General features: G+C 40.4%; 1 protein-coding gene across 5 annotated transcripts in view; it reads left to right on the top strand.

Moving 5' to 3' along the window:
• The window catches only part of LOC139473350 (proteasome activator complex subunit 3-like), a 50,657-nt gene that overhangs the window by 14,913 nt on the left and 10,785 nt on the right, over positions 1-24,959 (top strand). For all 5 annotated transcript variants that reach the window (XM_071255882.1, XM_071255881.1, XM_071255880.1 and 2 more), the window contains exons 3-6: positions 1,832-1,894; positions 4,695-4,784; positions 20,340-20,397; positions 21,620-21,732. In XM_071255882.1, coding sequence (XP_071111983.1) covers positions 1,832-1,894; positions 4,695-4,784; positions 20,340-20,397; positions 21,620-21,732 — 324 coding nt within the window. The remainder of the gene's footprint in view (positions 1-1,831; positions 1,895-4,694; positions 4,785-20,339; positions 20,398-21,619; positions 21,733-24,959) is intronic.

The following is a 24,959-nucleotide window of genomic DNA, read 5'->3' as shown; positions in this document are numbered from 1 at the left end:
TCCCCATTAACACCCCTTCTGATTTATCAATGTACAGAAGACTTATTTATTCGCGTATAACTCGTGTGTTATATGCACCCTTTATTATGGGCAATTAAATTCTGAAAAAATATATGTCGTATATAAATATTTCAAGCTGTCGGCAAAAAACCATGAAATTTATCTTTCAACCAAAATAATATTCTCTAATTTTGAGAGAATTTAGTTAAGTGTTCTCTATTTGTTAATACTTTAAAATTGCAATACAGTGCAATGGAGCTATATTCTAATGTATTGATTTTTAATACTAATTTAAAACTTTGTGTATGTATCAAACACATGTTGAATTGGTGACTTGATCATTTGGTATTTCTATAAAAAAAAGAGTAAACATTTGTGTTTCGTAGTAGGGGTGTCATGTTATATCAAAATATCGATATATTGCTATTAGTAAGCACTTAGAGTCAGTAAATCTATTGTCAAATTAGTTTCCAATCAATAGTATTGATTTCAGTTAGGAATATTGATAGTTTTGATTGTATTTACATGCAATTTGTTTTCTTTTGATCATGAGTGGTAGTAATTTGCACATGGTAATGTGGAAGTTTCTTTTTCTTAAATTATATCCCAAGCTTTACTATTTATTTGTTGTTTTGGTTGTCACATTCAAAGGAAACTACAGTTCCAAGGTTAAATTCAACTCTAAAATCCATCTAAAATGATACACTGAAAACTATCGATATTTATCGCAATAGTTGCTTGCAATATCAATAGTTATGGCAATAGTGATTTCCAGACAAATAGTCACCCTTTTTTGTAGGCAACAAACCAGACTTAGACTCGAATACATGTAGCATTCATTTCCAGAGCATAACCTGGAATCCGTTTTATGAGTTTTAATAAAACCTTTCATTTGGATCAAACGTATGCTGAACTGGACATTTTGCTGTTTCCTTGGCAACAAGTTGGATTTAACCCAATTACAGGTTGCTTTCAATACCAGAGCATAACTTTGAAACCAGGTCCATTATCGGATCCATTTCTGGATCATTTATATCCATATCTTTTTTTTAATGTATTATCCATGAAACTTTATACCCATATTGATAGAGTACTGGAATTGTCATGCGATTTTGGATTTTCTACAAAAAGATCTACGGGCTGCTTTGTCTAAAAAATGCTTCCAAAGTTATCTAATTGAGATGTATAACACTTGACAAGGAAACTTGTACAGGGTATATGTTGAATGGTGAAAACTCTCAACAAACCACAACTTACAAGAGACAGCCTTCTTCCTTGCAGTGGATTTAGTAATTGTTTTAGTGCTTGCAATTAGGCCATTCACAAAATGTTTCAGTGAAGTTGTCAATAATCACAATGTTATTCATGTATCAATGTGCAGAATGTTCACAGTGTACAGGCAGTGAAAACATCTGTTATTTAGAAACTTTTGTTTGCCTTATATTTTTTACCCTTCTGATATAATAGTCAAGTATTCTAGAAAAATTCAGGTGAGTTACAGAACCTCGTCACTAAACATTTGCTAAACACATTAATAGCATAGGGAATAATTTCATGACAAGTGATCCTGAAGGTATTTTATTTGCATTATGCATGTTATGTCAATCACATACAAAAGGGAGAAAACCTGATCAATTTTAATTCAGCCATGTTTTCAGAAATTGTTCACAATGCTTATCATGCTTATTGATATTTCTTCAGCTTGAATGTGACCTTGGCACACCGGCACACGCTGGTACATTTCAATCCTGAATGTGCTTTTTGATTTACATTTATGCGCTTCTGGTTTTGTTATTCATGTTGTGACAGAAGGTTTGTTTCTGTATTTCAGGCAGAGCTATTGGTTAATGATGTTTTCCCACAGAGAATCATGGCTTTGGAAAATCTGCATCAGGTGATCAATCATTCTATCATTAATCTGACCCTAGCTGCAATATTAGTTAGTCAACTAGTTATATAGTAGTACTAAATTTGGTTCGGTTACATGATTTTCATGTTTTAATTTCACCATATTTGCCGCATTAAGCGATCTGCTCAAATATGCACCTCCGACCAACTGCTAGGCCAGTCTGTTAGTAATCTTTTAGGGCACCCACTACTAAGACTGAAAATCTACATTACTGTCAATATTTTTTTCAATCTTATTAAAATCAGATCTAAGTTCACGCTGCCGCTAAACAAAGATCTGAGGACATCCCGTTATGGCCTATGTCAGAACAACCTTTCGCAAATTCTGACTGACCACTGAAACGACTAACAAGAAGTCAACATCAGCAAATTAGAAAGCAGCTTTCTCGAGCTTTACGGCACTCTTCAACTTGGCGATTTCCATTTCAGACTACGCTTGAAAAATATGTTGTGCAACACTTCCTCCTTTCAAATGTTTGTCCCATGGAAGTGAGAGATGGACCATAATTTCGACGGAATCAGTTGTACGGGCCTTTACTGTCTTTTGGAATACCCTGTGTTAATGTTTTCGAGGTTGCAAGGATAGAAAACACATTACGACTGTCGCTTTCATGAATGATGATCTGGTAAGCAACGCTTTGATTGGTTGGATGAAAGGTCGTTCTGACATGACCCGTAATGGGATGTTCTCAGATCTTTGTTTAGCTATAGCGAGAACTAAGATCTGATTTTAATGAGATTGTATTTTCTTGTGTATCTTGCAGACTTTTTTTTGCAGCCCAGAACCATTTTGTAAAAGTTTCTAAAAACAAATTTAGCTCGTTGTGTATGGCTTTATTCCTCCTGTCTTTTTTCTGAGCTAATTTATGGGCTTATTATGGTGAATATGGTCATTGTAACCTGATAAATAGCAGTGTTCATTCTGAAACTTGACCTTGTCATATCTTTTTCAATTATGACGTAAAGACATGAAAAATATCATGCAGCAAGTAAATCTGAAACAACTGGTTGACTTGGGAGCACTGTAGGCCCAGTCGTCTAAGGCTCCGCGATTGCTGTGCAGAGTTGCATCCCTTTGGCACGCCAGAAACCTAAGATTAAGGTTTCAAATCCCGGTTCACCCTGATTATGTTTCTAGGTTTGTTAGCACCATACCCGTGCTTGTGGGTTTCACCGAAGTGGTAAACATGTGAGACCTGCATCACTTCGGGCTTTCCTCCCACATTAAGCTGACATGCCCTGATATAACTGGAATAATGTTAAAAGCAGCATTAAACCCAACTCGCTCACTCGCTGGTGGACTAGTTGATTATCAGACTAGTTGACGTTCTTTTGTTCAAACTGCATGTTATTCAGTTAAATATGATGATTGTAAGTATTGACATGATGGTATACCTTTATCATTCTGGAAGTAAAATCCATAAAACTCTGCCTAACAAAAAGCACAGATTTGTTCATTTGAAGGTCAAAGTCCCTCTGTGAGAAGTAGCCGTTGCAAAAACTTTTGGATACACAATATAACTTGAGCATTTATGATTGGAATTTGATGAAACTATCTCCAGGCAGTTCATGGCTGCGATTGAAGGTCAAGGTTTTGTTATTAGGTAGCTAGAGGCAGTCTTTTCCTGTTTCAACTTGTACTGCTTTGAGCATGCATTTTCCCAAACCAGAAGTTAATATACCGGAAGTATAACTTTGTTATTGGGCATATGTGGTCTCAACTGTCACCTGATTTGTTAAAAGTCAAAATAGTTTATGATAAGTATGATTCCTGTGAAAAAGTCCCTACCTCCATTGCATCATTGCCATAATAATTGGCTGTCATCACACCATCAGAATTAGAAATTGGCACTAGTCCTATTGTCCTTCCAAACTGCCCAAAAGTTAAGACATGATAAGGACTAGAAGAAATTTGCCATTTTTATGGGTTATATGTTATAGTTATAAGGACTAGTGGACTGAACATGTTACTGAAAATGTTAGTTTCTACTGCTGGACCATAAAGATCTTTAGATTTTCAATGGAGGCTCTCTTCACTGTTGGCTGTTCATAATCAGCCATACAGATAATAGTCTATCACTGCCCAGTGCTCTTGTGCACGTAACAAATTCATGGCTGATGTGCTGTTGGTTGGTGACAGCCTGTATCTCCTGGCCAAGAGGACAAAGGGGGTTCGGTTTATTGGGTCTGGTGTCACGGATGACACAGAGTAGATGATGTCCATGGATAGACACACGAGAGGGTTGTATAACCCCTTTAACCTCAGCTGGCATGGAAGGCCATGTGAGATAATGTAGGTGGCGGCAGCATTCATAAATGTTTTCCATTTTTAACTTCTCCTGGCTGTCAACATCTGAAACATCTATTCTGAAATTGCCAGACAGTTAAAGCTAAGCTTGAGCATGTATGTTTCTCCTTATGTTAACATCCTATTTTGATCAAATTGTTTAAGTCCTCAGCATTTATGCTTTTTTGTTTGCAGCAGTCTTTGTTGACAGGGCTGACCATTTGATTTTTGAAGGTGGGGTAAGGTAAAGGGTTTGAAGTAATACAAAAACAATCGGCTCCAAAACTTGGGGGAGGGATGGTGGAATAATATGACCTCTGTCTCTGACTCTCTCTCTCTCTCTCTCTGAATCTCTCTCTCTCTCTCTGAAATAGTTTGCTGTCACTTTCCAAAGAAAAAGAATTGTATGCTTTACCCTTTCTTTTGTGCCTTGTTCCAGATATGACATTCTCTACTTTTATATTTCATGCATTTGAACTATAAATCACTTGTGTTTCAGTCTATGAACTTGACCAAGTTATCGGAAGTCCACAATGACTTAAACATCCCTGTGCCAGATGCTGTACTGCTGCTTCCTGACACTGAAGAGGTTGGGAAATTGGTTTATTAGTACCTCACATGTACCATGATGTGAGCTCATGTCAGCTTGTGTCTATCTGCTACAATTGAACCCTGCTTATGGGTGCTGGTTACTGGGTTAAACTTTGTTATCTTTCAGCTTGTTTTTTCATCAATTTCGGATACATGCCTTCTCGAACACTTGCCAATAGCTGCAAAAGCAAAGGGAATTGATGTGTGCTTCATTCGTTAGGCAACAGATTAGGGACATCACGTTAAGAACATGAATAAAGTGAGAGTAATTTAAGGAAATGATGGAAATGCAGTCATAATATATATATATGAAAAATATCTGTTATACAAAAGGTGTACCAGCTAATCTGGAATGATCCCTCTTATACTTAATTCAGGCTTTCTACTGCAGGCTGTGTCAGCTGGCTTGGCACTCCTATAGATCGAGGCGAGTTCTCATTTAAACTTTTTTTATAGACAAAATACAGTACATGTATGAATAAAGATATCAGATAAAATTGGTGATACAAACTTGTTTAGTTATTTTGGGCGAAATGTGAAGTTTCGCTTTCAAACATCCAGGCTTGATTTCAAACACCGGTTGGGCGGTCGGGTAGCCTAGTGGTTGAAGCGTTCGCTCGTCACGCTGAAAACCTGTGTTCGATTCCCGACATGAGTACAATGTGTGAAGCCCATTTCTGGTGTCCCCCACGGTGATACTGCTGGAATATTGCTAAAAGCGGCGTAAAACCATACTCACTCACTCACTCACTCACTCACTCAAACACCGGTTGACGTAGCCAGTAGAACCTGAAACTGCTAGAAGAAAAATGTGAGATTGTCTACCCTGTGCATAGTACGACCCCATTTCATAGGTCCTCATTCTATGGTCTAAAATCTCGCACTATAGACGGAGATATGTAGTATTCTAAAATTTGTCTGTACAACCCAAAGAGATATACCCATAGATATCTGAATCAGATTGGTGTTACCTCCCAGAGCAAAAACATGCAAAAATTGAACTTATGTTGTAAAAAGTTGAATGCTTTTGCATGTTAAGTTTAAAAAAGACTATAGAACATCATGTATGTTTGGTGTAAAATATTGTAATGATCAGTAAATTCTACCATGAATTTGGAAAATACTTGATTCTGAAACATTAGTACCAGTACATTCATTTGTATTGCCAAAGATAACAATATAACTCCCATACAACAACAATCTGTAAATAATCAAGTTTAGACCAGATAATCCAGGGATTGACATCATTAGCATCGATCCATGCAATTTGGAAAACACCCGTGTGACAAATACAGTCTCTATTGAAGTAATAACAAAGCCAAAATCACAAATTAATGAAAGCTCAAAGCATAACAGAGAAGCCGACAATCAAATAATTCTTTGACAGCTGTAAGCAAAGTTTGTCTTTTTATATAATTGAAATTAAATCCATTTGCACCTTTTAGATCTTAAATATTACATATATTGGCTTGATATGTTATTGTCTGTATTTCTTTAACAAGTTTCGTCTTTATTTGATAACTGACAAGTTTACTGAATTGAAGTGATGCCCTAAATGTGGGTGAAAATAAAACACATCGACACTCTGCACTGCACTGCACTGCACTGCACAGCACTGGTTTTGTTTAGAGAGCCCTTTACAAACTGAGCCTTGATACCCGTTCCACTTGGTCACCTCTTATGACAATGATATGTACAATTGTAGGTTACAAGAGACGCATTCTAATATTCAAAGTATGTGTGGCATATATTTAGGGCAGAAAACAAATTAACCGTGTGCATTTGAAATTTTAAGGAGTACAAACTTCTATCTCAGTATCTGACATCAATTCATAATTCTTGAGACATTCTCCCCCCACAAAAAATGAGTAAAATACTGCAATACAGTATTGGACTACCATGAAGACATTATCGTGAGCACTCAACACCGGAAGACGCATGTCTTCAAGTAAATACTGAAATACACAAGTTAGTCCTATTATTACACTATCTGGCTATAAAAGTGTTCATTGTGTATCTGAACTTACATTTATAATACATTATATTACTTTTATCCATGATTTCATTTAATTTTGAAACGAACATTAATCGTTGGAGATACAAAGTTTTTCGGTCTTCCTATCACTGTAAGAGTATGTTTGGAGTTCTTTTTTAGTATAGCTACTATTTTAAACATTGACAAATCAGATTAGTTGATTTTGCTGGATAGAAAATTCGCAGAAACAATAAAACACATGAAAAACATGTGAAGGTTTCCAATGGCAATGAAACAAAAGTGGGGTTTTACATACTATAAGTTGCCCAACTTCATTTGCAGATGGCACCAGAACAGGGGGATATGTCATCTCATGATTCTTGTTATATATATTGTTAAAATAACATGGTCTTATGAAACTTATCACTGTAAACACATGGGACCTGAAAGATGTTATTTTTTATCTTATCCTGAATTATTACCTTGCTGCTTCTGCTGTTTTTTTTCTTGTTTTTTTTTAACCTAGGAGAGGGGAGCGATGGGAGGTCTGGTCTACAGAAGTTGTTGTACCTACTAGTTGTGTGGCTTCCTTCCTCTCACAGCTACCACGTGACCGAAAGTGGCAAGATCGTGCACAATCACATCACTGCTAGTAATCAACCTCTCAAAACGTTTGAGAACTGAGCTCCCCAGTTTGAAGACCAGATAACATCCTCTGCCTATCCTTTTGTTTATCCTTTGATAACCAATATGTTCTCAATGATGTAATTTATAGTCTGGTGTAATGGGGTGTTTTTTTCAGGCTTGTGTAAGAGTAATTTCTTCCTGACTTCAATTTTTGGTGTGTTGTACGTTTTGCCACGTAGCCATGTTTACATGTCTTGTGCTTTGATATTTCTATATGTCTATCTGAACTCTTGTTCATGTGCTAAATACCTTTCTTACTGGGCTTTTTAAGTGTATGATTATTCTCTTTATATCCATGCCATTGGCGCGATTGTCGCCTCAAACTTTTCAATAGCTCCTCTTAAACAGCATATGTGCACAGCTTTATAGCCTGCAACTATGACTACTTCTCGTCCAGCTTTGCCTCCCTTAGAAGATATAGGAAACCACTACACCTTGTTGTTCTTACACACATGACCCTACCTCTCCCGTCTCTTCCTGTCGTACATCCAGATCGTCTCACTTTAGAAGTTTTGGCACGTACTTAGGTCTTAACCAAGTGCCTGACTGGATGGTAGATGTTTTTCCTCGGTCGCTCCCTCTCTACGTCTGAATGTTGATATTAGGGAAACAATTAGTGTTCCCCCACATCCATTCCTCCAGACCCAATGGCCACAGATTTGAATTTTGTGTTGCATGATGATTGCTCTCTGACCTTCAAAGCACCTCAGAACCGGAAGTTAGATTTTCGCATCCATGCGTTTGAACTCGCAGATAATGCGCATACACTTGACAATAATCTCCATCGCATGACAGGAGCTTGAGCCATCGATCAGGATCTTACAGAGGACAATCCTAATTGAGTCGATCCTTTGCGAACGATAATTTCCTTTCAGCAACGCTAAATCGACCACTTAAGCAATCATCTCGCCTTGGCGGAGATTACCACCACTAGGCGCGTAGGTTATCTTGCTCTTACGGACTGAGATTCCGAGTTTAGAAGGCACTTTCTGTGTAAACCCTGGAGTGCATCCTCGTTATTTAAAGGTGCTATTTCTGAGACATGCACGCATCTCCAGTTTTGCCAGCACTCAAGGCTTTGGAGCACGTCTACAATCAGTCTATATCTAAAACAGACAAAATTGGCAATTAACAGCCTAGGCCTTCTTTTAAGGCTTCTCTTCAGACTCTTTCTTCTTCCTTTCGTGGCAAAGGTCAGGACCATACGAAACCCCAAGGAAATTATCAACTCTGCTGTCGCCAACACAAGCTCAGGGGTAGTGATCGCGAAGGCATGTGCTCGGTGCCTGGGATCTCCCACATCCAGTTGTCCCAGTCATAGACACACCAGTAGGTGGGAGATTGGGCAGGTTTGGGGCCAATTGGACAATTCTTCAAGATCCATTTGTGACCAAGATCCATTTGTGACCAACATCCTCTGTCAGGGCAACAAGCTCAAGTTGGAACTCATTCCATCGTTGAAGCTCCAGTTAATAGGCGGCCTGTTACGCATGGACCAGGATCTCTTCCTGGTACCAGACGTCAGGTGGCACAAAATACAGCACCATCTTCTTCCTGCCCTTCATCAAGCTTGCACCCCGCGTCAATGGCAGGTACTAAAGGGACTTCTCAGTTACCTCAGGATCTGACGGCCAGAGGCTGACTACAACTACATCTGATTCAGCAGTTTCTTTCTCCGTTTATTAGTTCCAAAGCACTCCCATCTCACCACTGCCCATATCTTCGTTGGTGGGCAGCAAGATCGGATGTCTGCGACAGCGTCTCCTTAACAGTGCTCAAGCTTCCCTCGCTCTGTTTGTCGACGCATCATGACAGGGTTTGGGGGCACATCTGGAGGATCAGACTGCCTCCAGTCAAAGTTGGTTGGTTGGTTTGTTGTTTAACGCCGCACTCAGAAATATTCCGTTTATACGACGCCGGTCTGTAAATAATCAAGTCTGGACCAGACAATCCAGTGATTAATACCGTGAGCATCGATCCACGCAATTGGGATATGATCACATGCATCAACCAAGTCGCCGAGCCTGACCACCCGATCCCGTTAGTCGCCTTTTACGACAAGCATAGTACCCTTTTACGTCAAGCATGGGTTGCTGAAGACATGATCTACCCCGGAATCTTCATGGGTTCCTCCGGTCAAAGAATCAACTCCAATTGCACTTAAGCAATCTAGATGCACTGATCCTAGCGCTGTCTCACTGGCAGTCCCGGCTTCAGCGCCAAGTACTAGCCGTATCCACAGACAACCTAACAGTCGTCTAGTGTGGGCGCAACCTAGGCTCTTCTCACTTGTCATCCTTTCTGTCTCAGACCTTTCAGTTCTTCCAGTTGGACTGCACATGAGGTTCATCATACAGCACATCCCCGGTTGTCGCAACATCCTGGCAGATGCTCTCTCCAGATCTGACAAAGTGGCTCCTAAGGAGTAGGTGCTCCACCCCGATGCCTTCACCTTGGTGTGCCAGTGATCTGGCCTGCCACTTATCGACCTATTTGCCACCTGCAAGAATATATCAACTCAGCACCAACATCTTCCCAGTCGACGCATTCAACATTCCATGGACAGGCCTAAAAGTGCACTTTTCTGCCACCTGTACTGCTTACCAGGGTTCTGAAAAAGATTTAAAAAACACCAAATCTATCTTGGTAGCTTGCTTGGAATTGGTTCGTTGATCTTTGAGACCTCGCTAGTCATGACCCTCTTGTATTCCCATGGTGGCCACACCTACTGGTTCATCCCCACAATCAGTTGCCACACCCAGCTTGGAACAAGTTTTGTCTGCACGCTTGGCACATCTCCACCAGGCCTTAAGTGCAAAAGGTCTAGAGCGACGAAGGCTATTGCTTCAGCTCATAGACCGTCAACACTATCCCTATGTGATAATAAATGGGTTTCCTTTGAATCCTTCTGTAAATATAAGAAACAGTTTATGGCTGAATTCCTTCTGCACCTCCGCAGTAAGCCTCACCTCAAGGGTGGTACCATAACTACATATCTGGTAGCCCTCAACTCTGTTTTTGCAGTTCCTAAGGAACACAAAATGACTTAAATCGTGTAACATCAATCTCTTTTGCGGTCTTTTCATCTGGAGGATCAATGTGCCAAGTTTTGTCCCCCAGCATGGGATTTGGACATGGTATTGAAGTCGCTTCATACCGCTCCTTTTGACCCTATCCACTAGGCTTCTTTCTTCAATCTTACCGAAAAGACGTTTATTCTCTAGTTAGCCACAGAGGCTCTAGTCAGTACTGTTCGAGTGCAGAGCGCACGGTGCTGTCCATCTGGGGCTGTGCTTGGATTTCATTGCTAAAAATCAACTCCCATGACAGCCAGACAGATCTTTCACCATTCCTCCATTATCATTGATAGTGGAATCTGAAGACAAGGATGAACTAGTTCGAGCCTTAAGGATTTTCCTTTGTTGAAGAGAAATTGGAAATTACTTTTAATCTCGCTGACGTCCAAGACAGAAGTTAGACTTAACACTATCTCACTATGGCTGCATTCATTATACTGCAGGCGTTTGCATTAGCAGCAATGGGCTCACCCAGTGCCAACAACCCCCATGAAATTGGAGCTGTTGCCTCGACCATGACTCTCTACAGCAGTTGTTCCATACAATTTATCATGGAGGGTTTTGTTTTGCCGCTCAGATACTGTCATCAGCAGTCATTATCTCTGAGGCGTGACTCTTGAGGATGTGCAAGGTGTTCATAGTTTCGGTCCACTGGTGGTAGAGCAACAAGTCACTAACCCCAGACGATTTCGATTCTTTCACCTCGGAACTGAATCTGCAACCTCTCTGCAAGTAATTACTCCCAAGAGTTTCAGTTTTCCGCTTATTCCAGCTTTGGGAATTGGAATTTAGAACTTGGCTGATGCCTCTTCTAATTTTCCTAGTGTTCCATGACTGGATTTCACCACTACTACTCTTCATCATAGTGTAGCTCTATTGAACAGGAAGGTCTGTGGCTTCCCTGGCTGGTTGGAGGGATTTTATTCTAAATTCCATCTGAAAGATATGCACTCCTCTCTTCCATCTGATAAAGATGCATTAAGGTTGTAATGCAGGATAAGATAAAATCTAAATATTTTTTATCTTCGGATACTTATCCTGCCTTACTATGTCGAAGGTGCCCTACCATCGTTGTGCTACCTCCCTGCAAAGTTCTTTCAGTTGGTCCATTACTGGCTGTGATGTGAATGTTAGTGACCTCACTACTTCCAGTCACGTGGTTGCTGAAGGAGGAAGCAAGCCCCACAACTATTTGGTGCAACAACAACTTCTGTCGACCAGACACCTCACAGCTCCCATCTCCTAGATAAGAAAATAACAGTAGAAGCATTAAGGTATTGGTAGTAATGCCAGGTAAGTATCCAAATGTATGAAAATATTTAGGATTTACTAAGCTTGTGTATGGCAGTGTTTTGGATTAAGCATTACAGTCGAGGGGTCCTTGTCAGTGTTAAAAGTAAAAGATTTAGAGTCCCCAGATATAGATACCACAAGACATTCAAGGACCCCGGCGATTGTCCTGGGTGAAGAAGTAATAAACTGTTCTATGTCCCACTTATCACACCCACCGCCACTGTCCTGTGACCTCTGTGACCCTAGGTCACCTCCTCACATCACTGCCTGTCTTGCTACAGCATGGACGTGAACCAGCGGAGCTCTCGTTTTGGATTTATTGAGACCTTCAGTTTCCGTCTACAATTCCACAATTCATCTGCGACCATCTTCCCAAGGCAAGGGAGTTAACTGACTAAAAAAGTCCAGTTTACACCCTTGCTGAACTAGGTTGGTATTATGGAGTTACATTTTGGCTGGACTAACGAGTCTATGCATAGTCCAATCAAAATTGTGCATCGAAATCGAAATCGTAATCCGGTTCGTAAACTGTCAAGCAGATTTCGGTTGATTGCAGGATTTGCAAAGCATGTGCACCGCCAACTCGTCAACAGATATTTTCCAAATCTTTTCATGTTTTTAATCAAGGTGCTCACGCCTTGCGCGATGTAAGATCAGTTTTATCACATCATAGACCTTAATTATCAATCAGATCGTCTTGACTGGGCACCACTGTTTTGTTTCAAGCAAATGCAAGTGATACGAGAGGTGGAATCTGATTGGTCTTAAGGAGAGGCTCAGAAGGGACATAATTCGTAATAGCCACTGGTGGCGCTACGATAGAGCCCAGGAATTCCAGCCTAGTTTGGCAAGGGTGGAAACTGAACTTTTAAAGTCAGTTAACTTTCTCTTGCCTCGGGAAGATGTCTGCGACGGGTGATGTGTTCTTTTCATATTACTCTCAACATGTTGTCTTTTTCCGCGCCTCATGCTGTCTGTTTACCGCCATTTTGAATTGTGTTACCATTGTTTGCCTGCCAATATAGTCAATTTGTTTACAATTCTCAACTACGTATGTATTACATATTTATGTGCTTTTAAATACTACTAGCTTTAGCGTTTCATTGAGTTGCGTATATACATATTATTGAATACACTTTCAACTCTGTACAAAAATTTGCCGATAGATTTATTAGATTTTTTATGCTTGCACGTTGTACTAATTGTCGTGGAAAAAAATCTCTTAAAGATCCTCATTCCCGTTGTCTGGCATGCACGCAAGTTTGTACACCAAACTCTAAATGTGTCTTTTGTGTAAATCTCTCTCCAACGAGTTTTTGTGACACATAGGCAGCAATCTCGTCAGGAGACTAGGAAGATGGCACAATCGCTGATTTGCGAGGGACACGGTTCGGTCATTACTACGCAACCATTATCTTGGACGGGTGATACGTCGGCCGTTACTGTCACTGCTGAAGTGCATGCTTCACTGAAAACCTCAAATCCAGAGGATCTTGTGCCCAAACCCAAGCCACATACAAGCCAACACCATTGAGTATTGCATCTCATGTGCCTGCGCAGCCACTGCCTACTACAAGCGCATCTACAATGACGTGAGCCCCAGGGCTATCAACGCACAAGTTAGCGCTGTACCAACTTATCCAGTGCAGCAGATGTAAACCATGCAAGCAATGCCATTACAGAACACTATTTGGATGCAAAATATTTGCATATCATCTACGCGACTAACGTATAGAATACTTCCATCGTGCATCATAATACAGCGCATTCATCGTTGAGTAGTACCAGTATGCCTGCGCATACTTGGACATTGACGCATGACTCCTATTCACCAGGCAGTTCATCTAAGCCCTCAGTCAGAGGTAGTACTACACATCAGAGTAGAAGTCGTTCACCATCTAGACGCACACGCCAACATCATTCTGATTCGTAGGACTATTCTAATGGGGAAGAGGGAAATTCCTTGAGAGAATAAAATACTCACCTTGGTCTGGCACAAGTACCTGATAGGGTAGCTGACCGCCTCATTTCAGTGCCTTCCATGGGTAACGGGGTTGATAAAAAAGATACCATATGGACACATCCTACATCGAGTACGGTCGACCCTATGATGTCAGATATGATTAGATCTTTGGATGAGGACTTCACCAGGCTGATGCTTACGCTGTCATTTAAGCCACTCAAGTTTAGGAAGGATGAATTTCCTATCCATGGCTTTGAGGCAGCAGACCAGACACATAGTTTGGATGAGGATATACAGCGAATTGCAGTCTCCTCAAAGCCTTCTACTCTTAAGGCTCAGGATACCAGAGTTGTGTTTATTCAAACAGACATTTGAAGGGTATTAAAACCTTTATCAGCACTAAGCTCGTCAACACGTGCGGTAGAGCAGGATCTGTCGGAGGATAACCCTAACCGACTAGATCATCTCCAAACTATAGTTGATTTTCAACAGCGTCAGATTGACCCTATGAGAAATCACCTTCAAGCAGCATGGCAGAAATAACGGTCACACAGAGGCTGGGCTTTTTTATTTAGCCTTATCAACTTTGGATTCGGAGTTAAAGCGCAGGTTGTTACGTCAACCTTGGTCTTCCACGTCTCTGTTCAGATTACAGACACGCATGCCAAGTTTCCAGTTATGCTAGGGATGAGACGGCACACTAGGCTTTGGAGCATGTTTCTCACAGTTTATCCCAACGATCAGGCAAGTCAGGCAATAAGTCTCTCAAGGAAGGCCAGATGCAGGATGCCTTTTGTGAAAAAGGGAGTGGCAGAGGGAAACCTCAAGGTTCTTATCAATCCAGGCATGGTAAATACCACAGTAAGGGAGGTGATAAGAATTAAACACTGAAATGTTAGACAGTCATGACTGGGATCTCCCGCCACCAGTCATCCCAGTTGTAGATACCCCAATAGCCAGGAGACTGAGTCGATTTTGGAAGAACTGGAGCATCCTGAAGTTACTGCTTCAGAAGTTTGGGCAACCAAATATCGACCTTTTTGCAACTTGCAAAAATTACCAACTCATGACATATGTCTCCCCGTTACCAGATCCGCAAGCTTGGGGATGTGGAGCCGCTCAGCATTCCTTGTGAAGGGAATAAAAGCGTACGCTTTTCTTCCACCAGTCTTGCTTCCCAGGGCAGTACAAAAGATCAAGGAGGCTTGCTCTGACTTCGGTCACACCTTTGTGGCCGGCGATAGGGTGGTTCGTCGAGCTCAGAAATCTATCGGAAGACGATCCACTACCCCTCCCACAGTGGTCCAACCTGTTTATCCACCCTCACAGCAACTTGCCTTATCCAACATCAGACAGATTACGTCTGCACAATTGGTTCGTCTTAAAAAGGCCTTAAGTGCAAAGGGCTATTTGGCACGAGCAGCAAAAGCTATGACATTAGCTCATCGTCCATCTACTAGGTCTTTGAAACATTTTGCAAGGAGAAAGGCAAGACCAAGGAGAGAAGTCAAGACCCTACAACTGCTTCACCTCTGTTATTTTGCTTTAAAAATTACAAGCAAAATAGAAAATCAACAAGCAATTATTTTTCTCAACTCAAAACTTCAAAATAAATATCACAAGATTGCATGATCATGATTTATGCTGCATATAAATAATGGCTGATTATGCATGTTAGGACATTCGGAAAACAAAGTAATTAAATTACACTCATAAAACATTTATCAGAGAAGATATCTGCATGTTTGTAAAACATCTTTTCTTGTTTATAAATCTGAAAGTTATGTTTATCACATTATTTAAATTATGCATTTACAACTTAATTAAGTTCGTTGAACATAAAAAAATGTAAGCTAACACATTCATAATGTCCAGATTAAGGACCAAGGAAGCGAAAAATTTAAGATTGTCACAAATAGAATCCAAAAGATTTCATTAAAAAAATTGTTTGCGCAATTGGAAAAAATATCTTTAAAAGAATTATAAATAGATCTAGTATCTATCATCACCCATTTCCCGATAACAGTGGCTGTCAGCGCAGTAGAAAAAATGAAGAAACACCTCCGTTTTGAATAACACATTCGTCGAAGACTGCCATATGACACTTTGCTTGACAGCTTTCTTTGCCGAAATCTGCTACAAGGTTTGTGACCTGTCAAATTTGAACATGTGACCTAAGTCAGCCTATCAAATTACATCTGTGGTATGACGAAAGATTTTTGTTAAATTGTGTTATTCTGAATGTTTTAAGCAGGAAATTGCAATCTATATTAAAAATATGGAACTTCATAGATGTATCGTGCTAGGTTATGAGCTATGACAAAGATTTTTCATGCTTATACTTTTGCATTAAACATCGTGTCCGAGCAGAGGTAATTGAGGCGACGAAAGCCGAGATGTCATTTGACTTACATTACGCACGATCGCACGAAAAGATTGAAATATTAACTTAGATGTAAGTTCGACAACTTTAAGGTATATTTTTGTTGATTATATTTATTACTTTGTATAATATACACATGCACTAATGTTTAGCGCCACCATATTCATAGTCTCTTGATTTCACATGTGGGAATCAGAAATACAAAATATGATGATGTACGACTGAATTAGGCTTCCATAGTTTCATGAACCCAAATTTGTCCTGATACCACAAGGAAAGCGTGCTTTACGTGTTGCTGCAGTTCCCCTACCTTATAAATAGTGAAATTCAAGTTTCAGACATGTGGTTGCATTTTGCTTCTGTGTGAGATTCCCCTTCAAATAGAGGTTGAAAATCAGCCATTGTGAGGAGAAAGTTAACGAACGCTGAAAGATAGCAAGTGATAGGCATGAAAAATGCTGGCATGTCATGCAGGGCCATTGCAAGACAAATGGGTCGTCATCACAGTGTTATCACTCGTTTGGTTGTCAAACATGGTCAAACCAATGATGTCAATGACAGGCATAGTTCTGGTAGGCCAAGAAAGACCTATAACAGAGAGAATTGACGTCTTTTCAGGATAGTCAGACAAATCCATTTGCCACTTCAACAGATTTAAGACTGCAGTGGATTACCCATCAGAGACTCTCGACGATGACCGTAAGGCGTCGCCTCACAGCGGCTGGTTATAACGCCAGAAGACCAAAAAAACGTCCTCAACTGACTGAGAGGCACATGCGGAATTGTCTGATATGGTGTTGTGCCCGTAGTCGATGAAACTTGGCCAACTGGAGAAGGATCGATTGGTCTGACGAGTGTCGAATGCTGCTACGAACTGTTCATGGTCGAATAGGTGTTTGGAGGAAACGTAACACTCGTTTTGCACCAAGGAACATCCATAAGACCTTAGCATGTGGTAGGGGGCCTGTCATGATATGGGGTTGTTCCTTCGGCTGCAAACTTCCGCTGGTGACAATTCGTGGAAACCAAGATGCCGTTCTTCGTCCAGTGGTAGTCCCTCATTTTGACAACCATCCTCTTCAGACAAAACCTGTTTACATGGATGACAATGCTAGACCACACAGATCTCAGGCAGTTTTGGCTTATTTGCGTCAAGGAGCTATTGCCGCTCTTCCCTGGCCGGCCTGAAGTCCGAATCTTAATCCGATTGAGCATCTCTGGGACATTCTTGGCTGGAAAATCAGACATCGTGATCCCCCAGTTCAAAATCTCGCTGGACTTGAAGCTGCACTACATGAATAATGGATCCGTTTGCCTCAGAGAAGCATTCAACGACTTGTAATGAGTATGAGCCGTAGGGTTCAAGCTGTGGTCAATGTCCGTGGATCATACACACGTTACTTACGTTTCTGTCTTGCATTAGACTCTGCTCTCCCTAGGGTGTCTATGTGACACCTGATATGGTCTGCTGATATGACAGTTACATGACAAAAAAGGTTTTTCAATGTTTTCTTATCCTTCAATTTCTGGTCTTCGGTAAAATTCCTTTATGCTCATATTCTTTTGGAACACAAGATAAACTTGCTTTGGGACAACTTTTGCATCACATGAGGTTTACATATACGCCTTATAGCAATCGTACATCTCGTTATAATACTAGTCATCATTAAGTGCAAAAAGTAACAGCTCACAAATATGGTTGGTGGCGCTTAACTTTTGTGCATGTGTATATATTGAAAGATTTGCTTTAAACGTCTTTACATTGCTCTGACATGTTCAATGTGGACCCGTTCTTGAAGAGTGTTTTCGAGATTTTATTTTCAATAACATCGCAGGAAATAGAAAAAAGTTTTTTTAATTTATTGATAAGAAATGATAAATTGAAATGGAATACGTATTTCAGACAATGTGAAATGTGATAGATTTAGTAAATGAATGATATGACAGGTAGGTCAGGGTGTCCTCTGGGGATGCGAGGATGGTAAGTCATCCCCCAAAAAAGAAACTACCTTGGGTCAATAAATTACCGATGACATAGTTTTTACGGCATTTGATTGGCCTCTCTATTTGCATAATATTAATCTCTGTGCTATATGTTCATTATAGTCGGAATAGTCCTCGTTTACCAAAGTTGAATGGAGAGAAAGGAAGTAAAAAGTTTCCCGGGAAACGCGAATGAGGAGGTAACTCTAAACTGTAGGTAAACAAATCAAGAAAAAATCTTCGCGAAATCAGAAGTTATCACAGTGAATTTAGAAATCGAGTTATTTCTCAACCAATTGTGAAACGGGGGAAAAGCAAGGAGCAAAAAATAACTTCTTTAATTTTTATTTATAGACACAAAATCATAAATTTAGACGCATTTTGCGTCTTAGCGTCCCTTAATTTCGAACCCTGTACAATTGCGTACCCATAGACACTCGATAGGTGCCACCGGTACTTTATATTTGGTTGCACTTAACTCAGTGTTGGCCGTTCCGGATTATCGCAAGATGACTAAGGTCTCGGAACTACAGGCCTTATTACACTCTTTCAGGCTTGAGGATCAGAAGGCCTAGTTCCGCCCACCTGCTTGGGACTTTAATGTGGTACATTGAGGTTTGTGAGGTCCCCCCTTTGAGCCCCTCTATGCATCCTCATTTTATGACCGCACAAAAAAAACAGTATTTCTCTTGGCACTAGCCCCGGCGCCCCGGGTTCATTTTGAGCATGGGATGCTCGAAGCGGTGCATCTCAGGTTGTGCTGAGATTTTATTGCTAAGAATCAATTACCAGGCCAACCTGATCGTTCCTTCACCATCCCACCAATATTGACTTTTGTTGGAAGCTAAGATGAGGTTGAACTTTTGTTATGTCCGGTACAGGCACTGTGAATTTTCATCAGCCAAGACTAGGCATGGTTCGAGGAAGCGGTTATTTATACCTGTGTCTACTATGCCCACGACCGAAGTTAGTTGCAACACCATATCTCTATGGTTATGCGCAATCATCCTTCAGGCTTATTTGATTGCCAATTTGGCGAATAATCCTCATGAGATCAGGGCGTTAGCCTCTACCATGGCTTTACACAGAAATTGTGCTATTAAAACAATCAGGGAAGGATGTTTTTGGAAGTCAGCCACAGTTTTCACCAGTCATTATCTTTGCAATGTGACTCTCGAGGACGTCGAAGGCCCTCGTTGTAGCCTAGAAGGTTACCAACCCTGACGCAAATAATGAACTCGCCCTATACAGAGCCTTTCCATTTCCGATGCAGTCGATCAGATTTGCCAATGGAAGAATATTAGACAATCAATTGTCCACAAGTCTCTATATTGTAGTAAGTAAAGATTTGGCTGATGAGCTATTTGTCTTCATTACTAAGATGTATACGGAGCTACTCTTTAATTCCTATGCTCAATTCTTTTTCACATTGAAATAACCTGACCGTTACAGCGTTTTTCTGAACTTTTCCGCTTCACGGTTTATTGACCAATTGGTGTCGTACCTTCAGGGTGTTAATTATTGAGGTTTCTGTATTTTGAGGGTTTCCTACCTCCAAAATGGCCAATACAGATGCATTAAGTATGTTTAGGAATAATGCAGGATAAGTAAAAAATTTAGTAAAATCGGAATATTTTTTACATTTGTATACTTATCCTGCGTTACTACATAATACCATAATAATACCATAGTAATACTTTAAGCCCACCTATCGCAGACTTGCCTCCCCACTTTGGCATCAGAAACCTCAAAAGTCTGTCTTTCTTAAGCTCAGGCGACAGGCAGTGATGTGAAGAGGTGACCTAGGGTCACAGAGGTAACAGGACAGTGGCTGTGGGTGTGATAAGTGGGATATAGAACTGTTTATTATTTCTTCGCCCAGAACCATCGCCGGTATGTTGTCCCGTTTCTTTGTTGCAAGGTCAGCAGTGAATGCATTAAGGAGAAATGTTGGATAAGTATACAAATGTAAAAAATATTTAGATTTTACTCATATTCTCAACACACTTCACTGGAGATGTCACCGTTTAAATTTCATGGGAGCTACATCATATACAGAGCCTTATTGCTTCCTTTTCTATTTTCCTATTTGCAATTAGTGTTTTTTGTCCATTTACAACAATTTGCTTCAGCAGTTATTTGATTATTGAGGTTTTGTTGCGATATGTTAATAATATAACTTTTTTTTTCAGCCAACATCCAAAAAGAGGAAAGTTGAAGTCTCATCTGGCAATGGCGAAAATATATCTGGTATTGTAGTTAATAAGTAGCTGCCCTGTGAAACACGACTGCTTTTAGTTGTTGTTAAAATGTGACCGCCGTGCCGTTTTACAATGATTTTTTTTTTTTATGACTAGGCCAGAAAAAGTTATTGACGCTAGAGATTCTTTAAGAATTGACTTTCACTTTGTGTGTGTTCATCGGAGTGTGAATGTTGGAGCTATGTCTGTCAAAGGTCACTGTCATCTCTAATTTTATTGTGAAACATGGTTGTATAATTTATTGCCAGTTACTGATGCACTTTTACTTTGACTTTGGTAATTGTTGGATCATATAAAGTTGTCTTCTTTAAGGTCAAAGTTTGAAAATAATATTTTTTTACTAGTTATACATGGTGGCGCATTAAGTCAATAAGCTTTGAGGAAATGGCAATGACTGGGCTGCTTCTGTTTTTGCAAACACCTCCAGTTCATATTTATGCTTAACCGCAAACTTGAGGCTGTTTGAGAATGTTAAAAATGAAAAATTGTTCTTTTTCACATGCTTTGATTTACTTAGATGTAAATTCTAGGTTTGTGTTACTGTTTTTAAGTCCCAATAGCAAATCCATAGCAGAATAGCCCCTTGTTCCTCATTAATATGTAAGAACTGACAAGGTATCTTTGGCGTTGTTCCACAAAACAATCTTAGTGCTACAACTGTCTTACTCCTATATTTCCATACCTTGTCATAGTCATACAATAGTTGTGGTACTGAGATCGCTTTGCAATCATGGAGGATTGTGTATTATTGTAAGCTATAGCATGGATTTTTGCTCTTACATTTTCTGCAGGCATGATGATGGACAAAGCCTTCAAAATTTGGTTTAATGTTGTGCTCAGAAGTGCAATCGCTCTGTGGGGATTGTGGGTTAGAATTGGTCCCCAGCAATCTATGCTTATCGTAAGATGTGACCAAATGGATTAGGTGGTCAGAGTCTGTGACTTGCATGATGGCCTGTCATAGTACCCTGATCGGCATTGATTGTTATTAACAAAATCAATCTCTTGATTGTCAGTACCAAACTCTATGATTTACGGGCCTCCGTCGAATAGCTGGAATATTGCTGAGTGTAGCATTAAACAATAAACCAACGAAACAAATAAGTTCAATGCTCATATGAAGGTGTTTCCTGTAGTGGATGTTGTACAAGTAAAAGATGTTATTAGAAAAAATGGCCCATTGTCAGCACACTTTCTATTTTGTTCTCCAGGGACCAGAGTACTTGCTCTTCCTAATGGATTGGCTCCCTGTAACAAACACATTGTTGATTTGTCGGAGAAGATGAAACCTTTAATAAGGGATCTTATTGAACATGCTAATTTGGTGAGTTGACTTTGAAGTTTTTGCAAAGTTTCAGATATTATTGCTTCTATATTTATGTGAATAATCATTAGTAGCTCTGTGAAACAAGACTGCTTGAAGTGTTTGTTGGATTATCACTATCACTGGTAATTTTTGTAATGACTTGCACAAAGTTAATTGACTTCTTCCAAATGACCCTGGTGCCTTTTAGCATAGATTATTCAAAGGTCACAAGACAGAAAAACTGAAAATGGTGTGTGTGGTTACACCCTTTAAAACTTACCCTATCTTACACTATGCATATTTTCTTTGTTCCTATGTGGAAATGTGCTTAAACTCTGTTTCCAGCTTCTAAAACAAAACATTTGCCCGAACACACACCATCATCTCTGTGGTTAATTTCGTGCTCTTGTACTCGGTAACCTTCCACGCTTTGACCATGTGCGTCTCTCTACCAACTCATTCTCTTTTTTATCGCCATCGTGTCCAGCTTGTGCTCAACATGCTAAATGCCAACATACTTATTCTACATCGGATCCGCTCAAGTTTTGCTGTAATTGTTGTAGCCAATGTAACGTATATCACTTTGTATAAGTTGAGTTTTTTGCACCTAGAATTAGGGGCCTTTCAAGGGGGGTCGTTTTATACACAGGGTTGAAGAGCTGAAGAGTCCCCAACACAAAGACATTACTGTGAGCACGTAACACCGTAAATACCATATCAACAAATCTGTACTGAACTATGCAAACTAATCATGTAATTACACTGTCTGGTTATAAAAAGTGTTCATTGTATATTTGGACTTACATTTGTCATCTGCAAAATTTATTGATTTTATTCAAAATTTTATTCAATATTCATACAACTGAACATTATTTACAACAACCATGGTCAGATTACTGCTATTGATGCCTTGAAACGAATTTTAGTGGCTAGAGAATGGATATATATATCTTAAATGCCATACATTGACTCGCTGAAAGTCATATTTGTTGTAGTTTGACTATTATGTCAACATAAATGTTTTCGCTATCGCGAGTGCATGAGCAATGATGTGATTTGTCAAATTGTTCCATGGTATATAAAAAAATATCCAGCAATAGCGATCAGCTTATGGTTATTAATTTGTTTCAAATATATATACATAGAAATTAGAGCCAGTGGAAGTATCCATGTTATGACAATTATGCGATGTACTACCTCAGATACGGATACCCATACCCTCCAGGATTTGCAGATTACCTATCCACTACAGACCATGATTGTTTTCCGCTTCGTCATCCTCATACTTACAGATATAATCCTCAAACTTCCCAACTTGTGCATCGACAGGACGCAGATCAGGCACGTCACCACTCCCAAAGTGGCTCTAGTTCGGCACTAAAATCACAAAGTCCGGATACCTCCTTGTTCAATCCTGATCTCAGGCTCTGATCTTACCCACAAGTTGGAACACTGCGATGAGCGATCCTCAAATGTTCCCTTGGACCTTTTGGTTTGGTCTTGACAGCGGTCGATCCTATTTCCACCAGTTACAACAGTGGAAGACACACACCTACCTAGTGGTGTTAATCTGCATCTCTCCGCCTCCTGCGACCCCCAGGTTTTATTCACCAATCTTCCTTGATCCAGAAAAAACGACAGAAAGCTTAGCTAATCTTCAACATAAAGATTTTCAATGCGAAGTATTTGGAAGTTCCGCATGTTTCATGTTCAATCTTGAACTGCAAGATGTTTATCTGCACATCCCCGTCGACGGGTGCACCGCCATTTCCTTTGGTTTATTTTCCAAGGTCACCATTACCAGTGGAAGGTGCTCCTGTTTCAAATTTCCTCTGCCCCTTGGCTATTTACCCTCCTTACTCGCCCCATAATTAAATTCCTTCAACTGTGATGGATCTTGTTCAATGCTTTCCTATATGATTGCATTTGAGTGTACGCAGATGCTGATATCCTTTGTCAATAACTCGATTTACATTAACTCAGCTGGTTGATCGATATCAACAAATCCAAGTTCGTTCCCACCCAATGACTACAATTTATCTCTTTGACACTCGACAAGCCATCATGTTTGTTCCACACGACCATTGGATGAAGATTCAATGGTATGTTCCATTACCACTCAAACAACCACTCCAGCTCCCACAGACAGCTTTTGGGTCTCCTGACGTCAGCACAAGGTCAATTGCATCAACAACCACTTCAATGCTTTCTTGCACCATTCATCAGGAAGGACGATTGTTTAATGCAGATCTCCCTTTTGATCCATCTCCACCAACATCTTCAATGGTGGTTAGTCTAATCTATATGTTTTCTGGCAGAGTCTCTTTCAGGCCGTTCGTCCCCGTCCCTTCATGTGTTTTTAGATGCATCAACCATAGGTTAGTGAGCGCATTTTCAGGCATCAGGACGTTGGTACACCAAGGATTGTTGCCTACACATCAACAATTTTGAGTTCAAGGTGGTCATTCTCACAGTATTGCATTGGGCCAAGCTCCTACACTCATAAACGGAATAGGATCCATGAAGTTGATCGCTATTGAATTCTTCCAACTCATCTTCTCTCAACATCTAGGTCTGTGCCCACAACATACCAGGGGTCTCAAATTTTTTGCAGACTCCCTGTCCGGGCCTGACAGACCGTCACCGACAGTCGTCCCTGCACCCAACGATCTTCCAATGGATCTGCCAGTTATATCGCCCCTCAGAGATAAATCTGTTTGCCACCCGCTTCAACGCCCAGCTATCCAGATTCGTGTCCCACAGGCTTGGGATTACGATGCGTTGTAAATCATCCCGTGGGAGAGCTTCAATGCATATGCATTCTCCTTTGGGTCCTGCTGAGGTAGAAGCCACCATTCACCTATCTCTGACTTTGGTTGTGCCCTATTGGCCAACATGGAAGTGGTCCCCACCTTGCTAAGGCTAGCTGACAGACGATTCTATCGTCTGCTTCTTCGAGAAGACCTTCATCTTCAGCCGCACTCTCAGTGGCTCCATCCAGCCCTTGCAAAGCTTCATATATGCGTCTGGCACATTTGCAGAAGTCCCTTTTTGCTGAAGGCTACTCAAAGCGAGTAGCGAGGACTATCACTGCAGTCATCGTGTATTTACCTCGTGCCTTTACAACCACAAATGGTTAGTGTTTTGTGATATTGCCTAATACCTCAGCTTCACCCCAATAGCTTGCTGAGGACTTACATCACCAACACGTAAGCCTAACCGCTCTTTTCTGGCCACCTGCTTAG

This window comes from Haliotis cracherodii, unplaced genomic scaffold, assembly GCF_022045235.1.
Source record: "Haliotis cracherodii isolate W230 unplaced genomic scaffold, xgHalCrac1.p SCAF_28, whole genome shotgun sequence".
Taxonomy (NCBI): Eukaryota; Metazoa; Mollusca; class Gastropoda; order Lepetellida; family Haliotidae; genus Haliotis; species Haliotis cracherodii.
The sequence above is the reverse complement of the archived record's forward strand: the minus strand, read 5'-3'. Positions and strand labels throughout refer to the sequence as shown.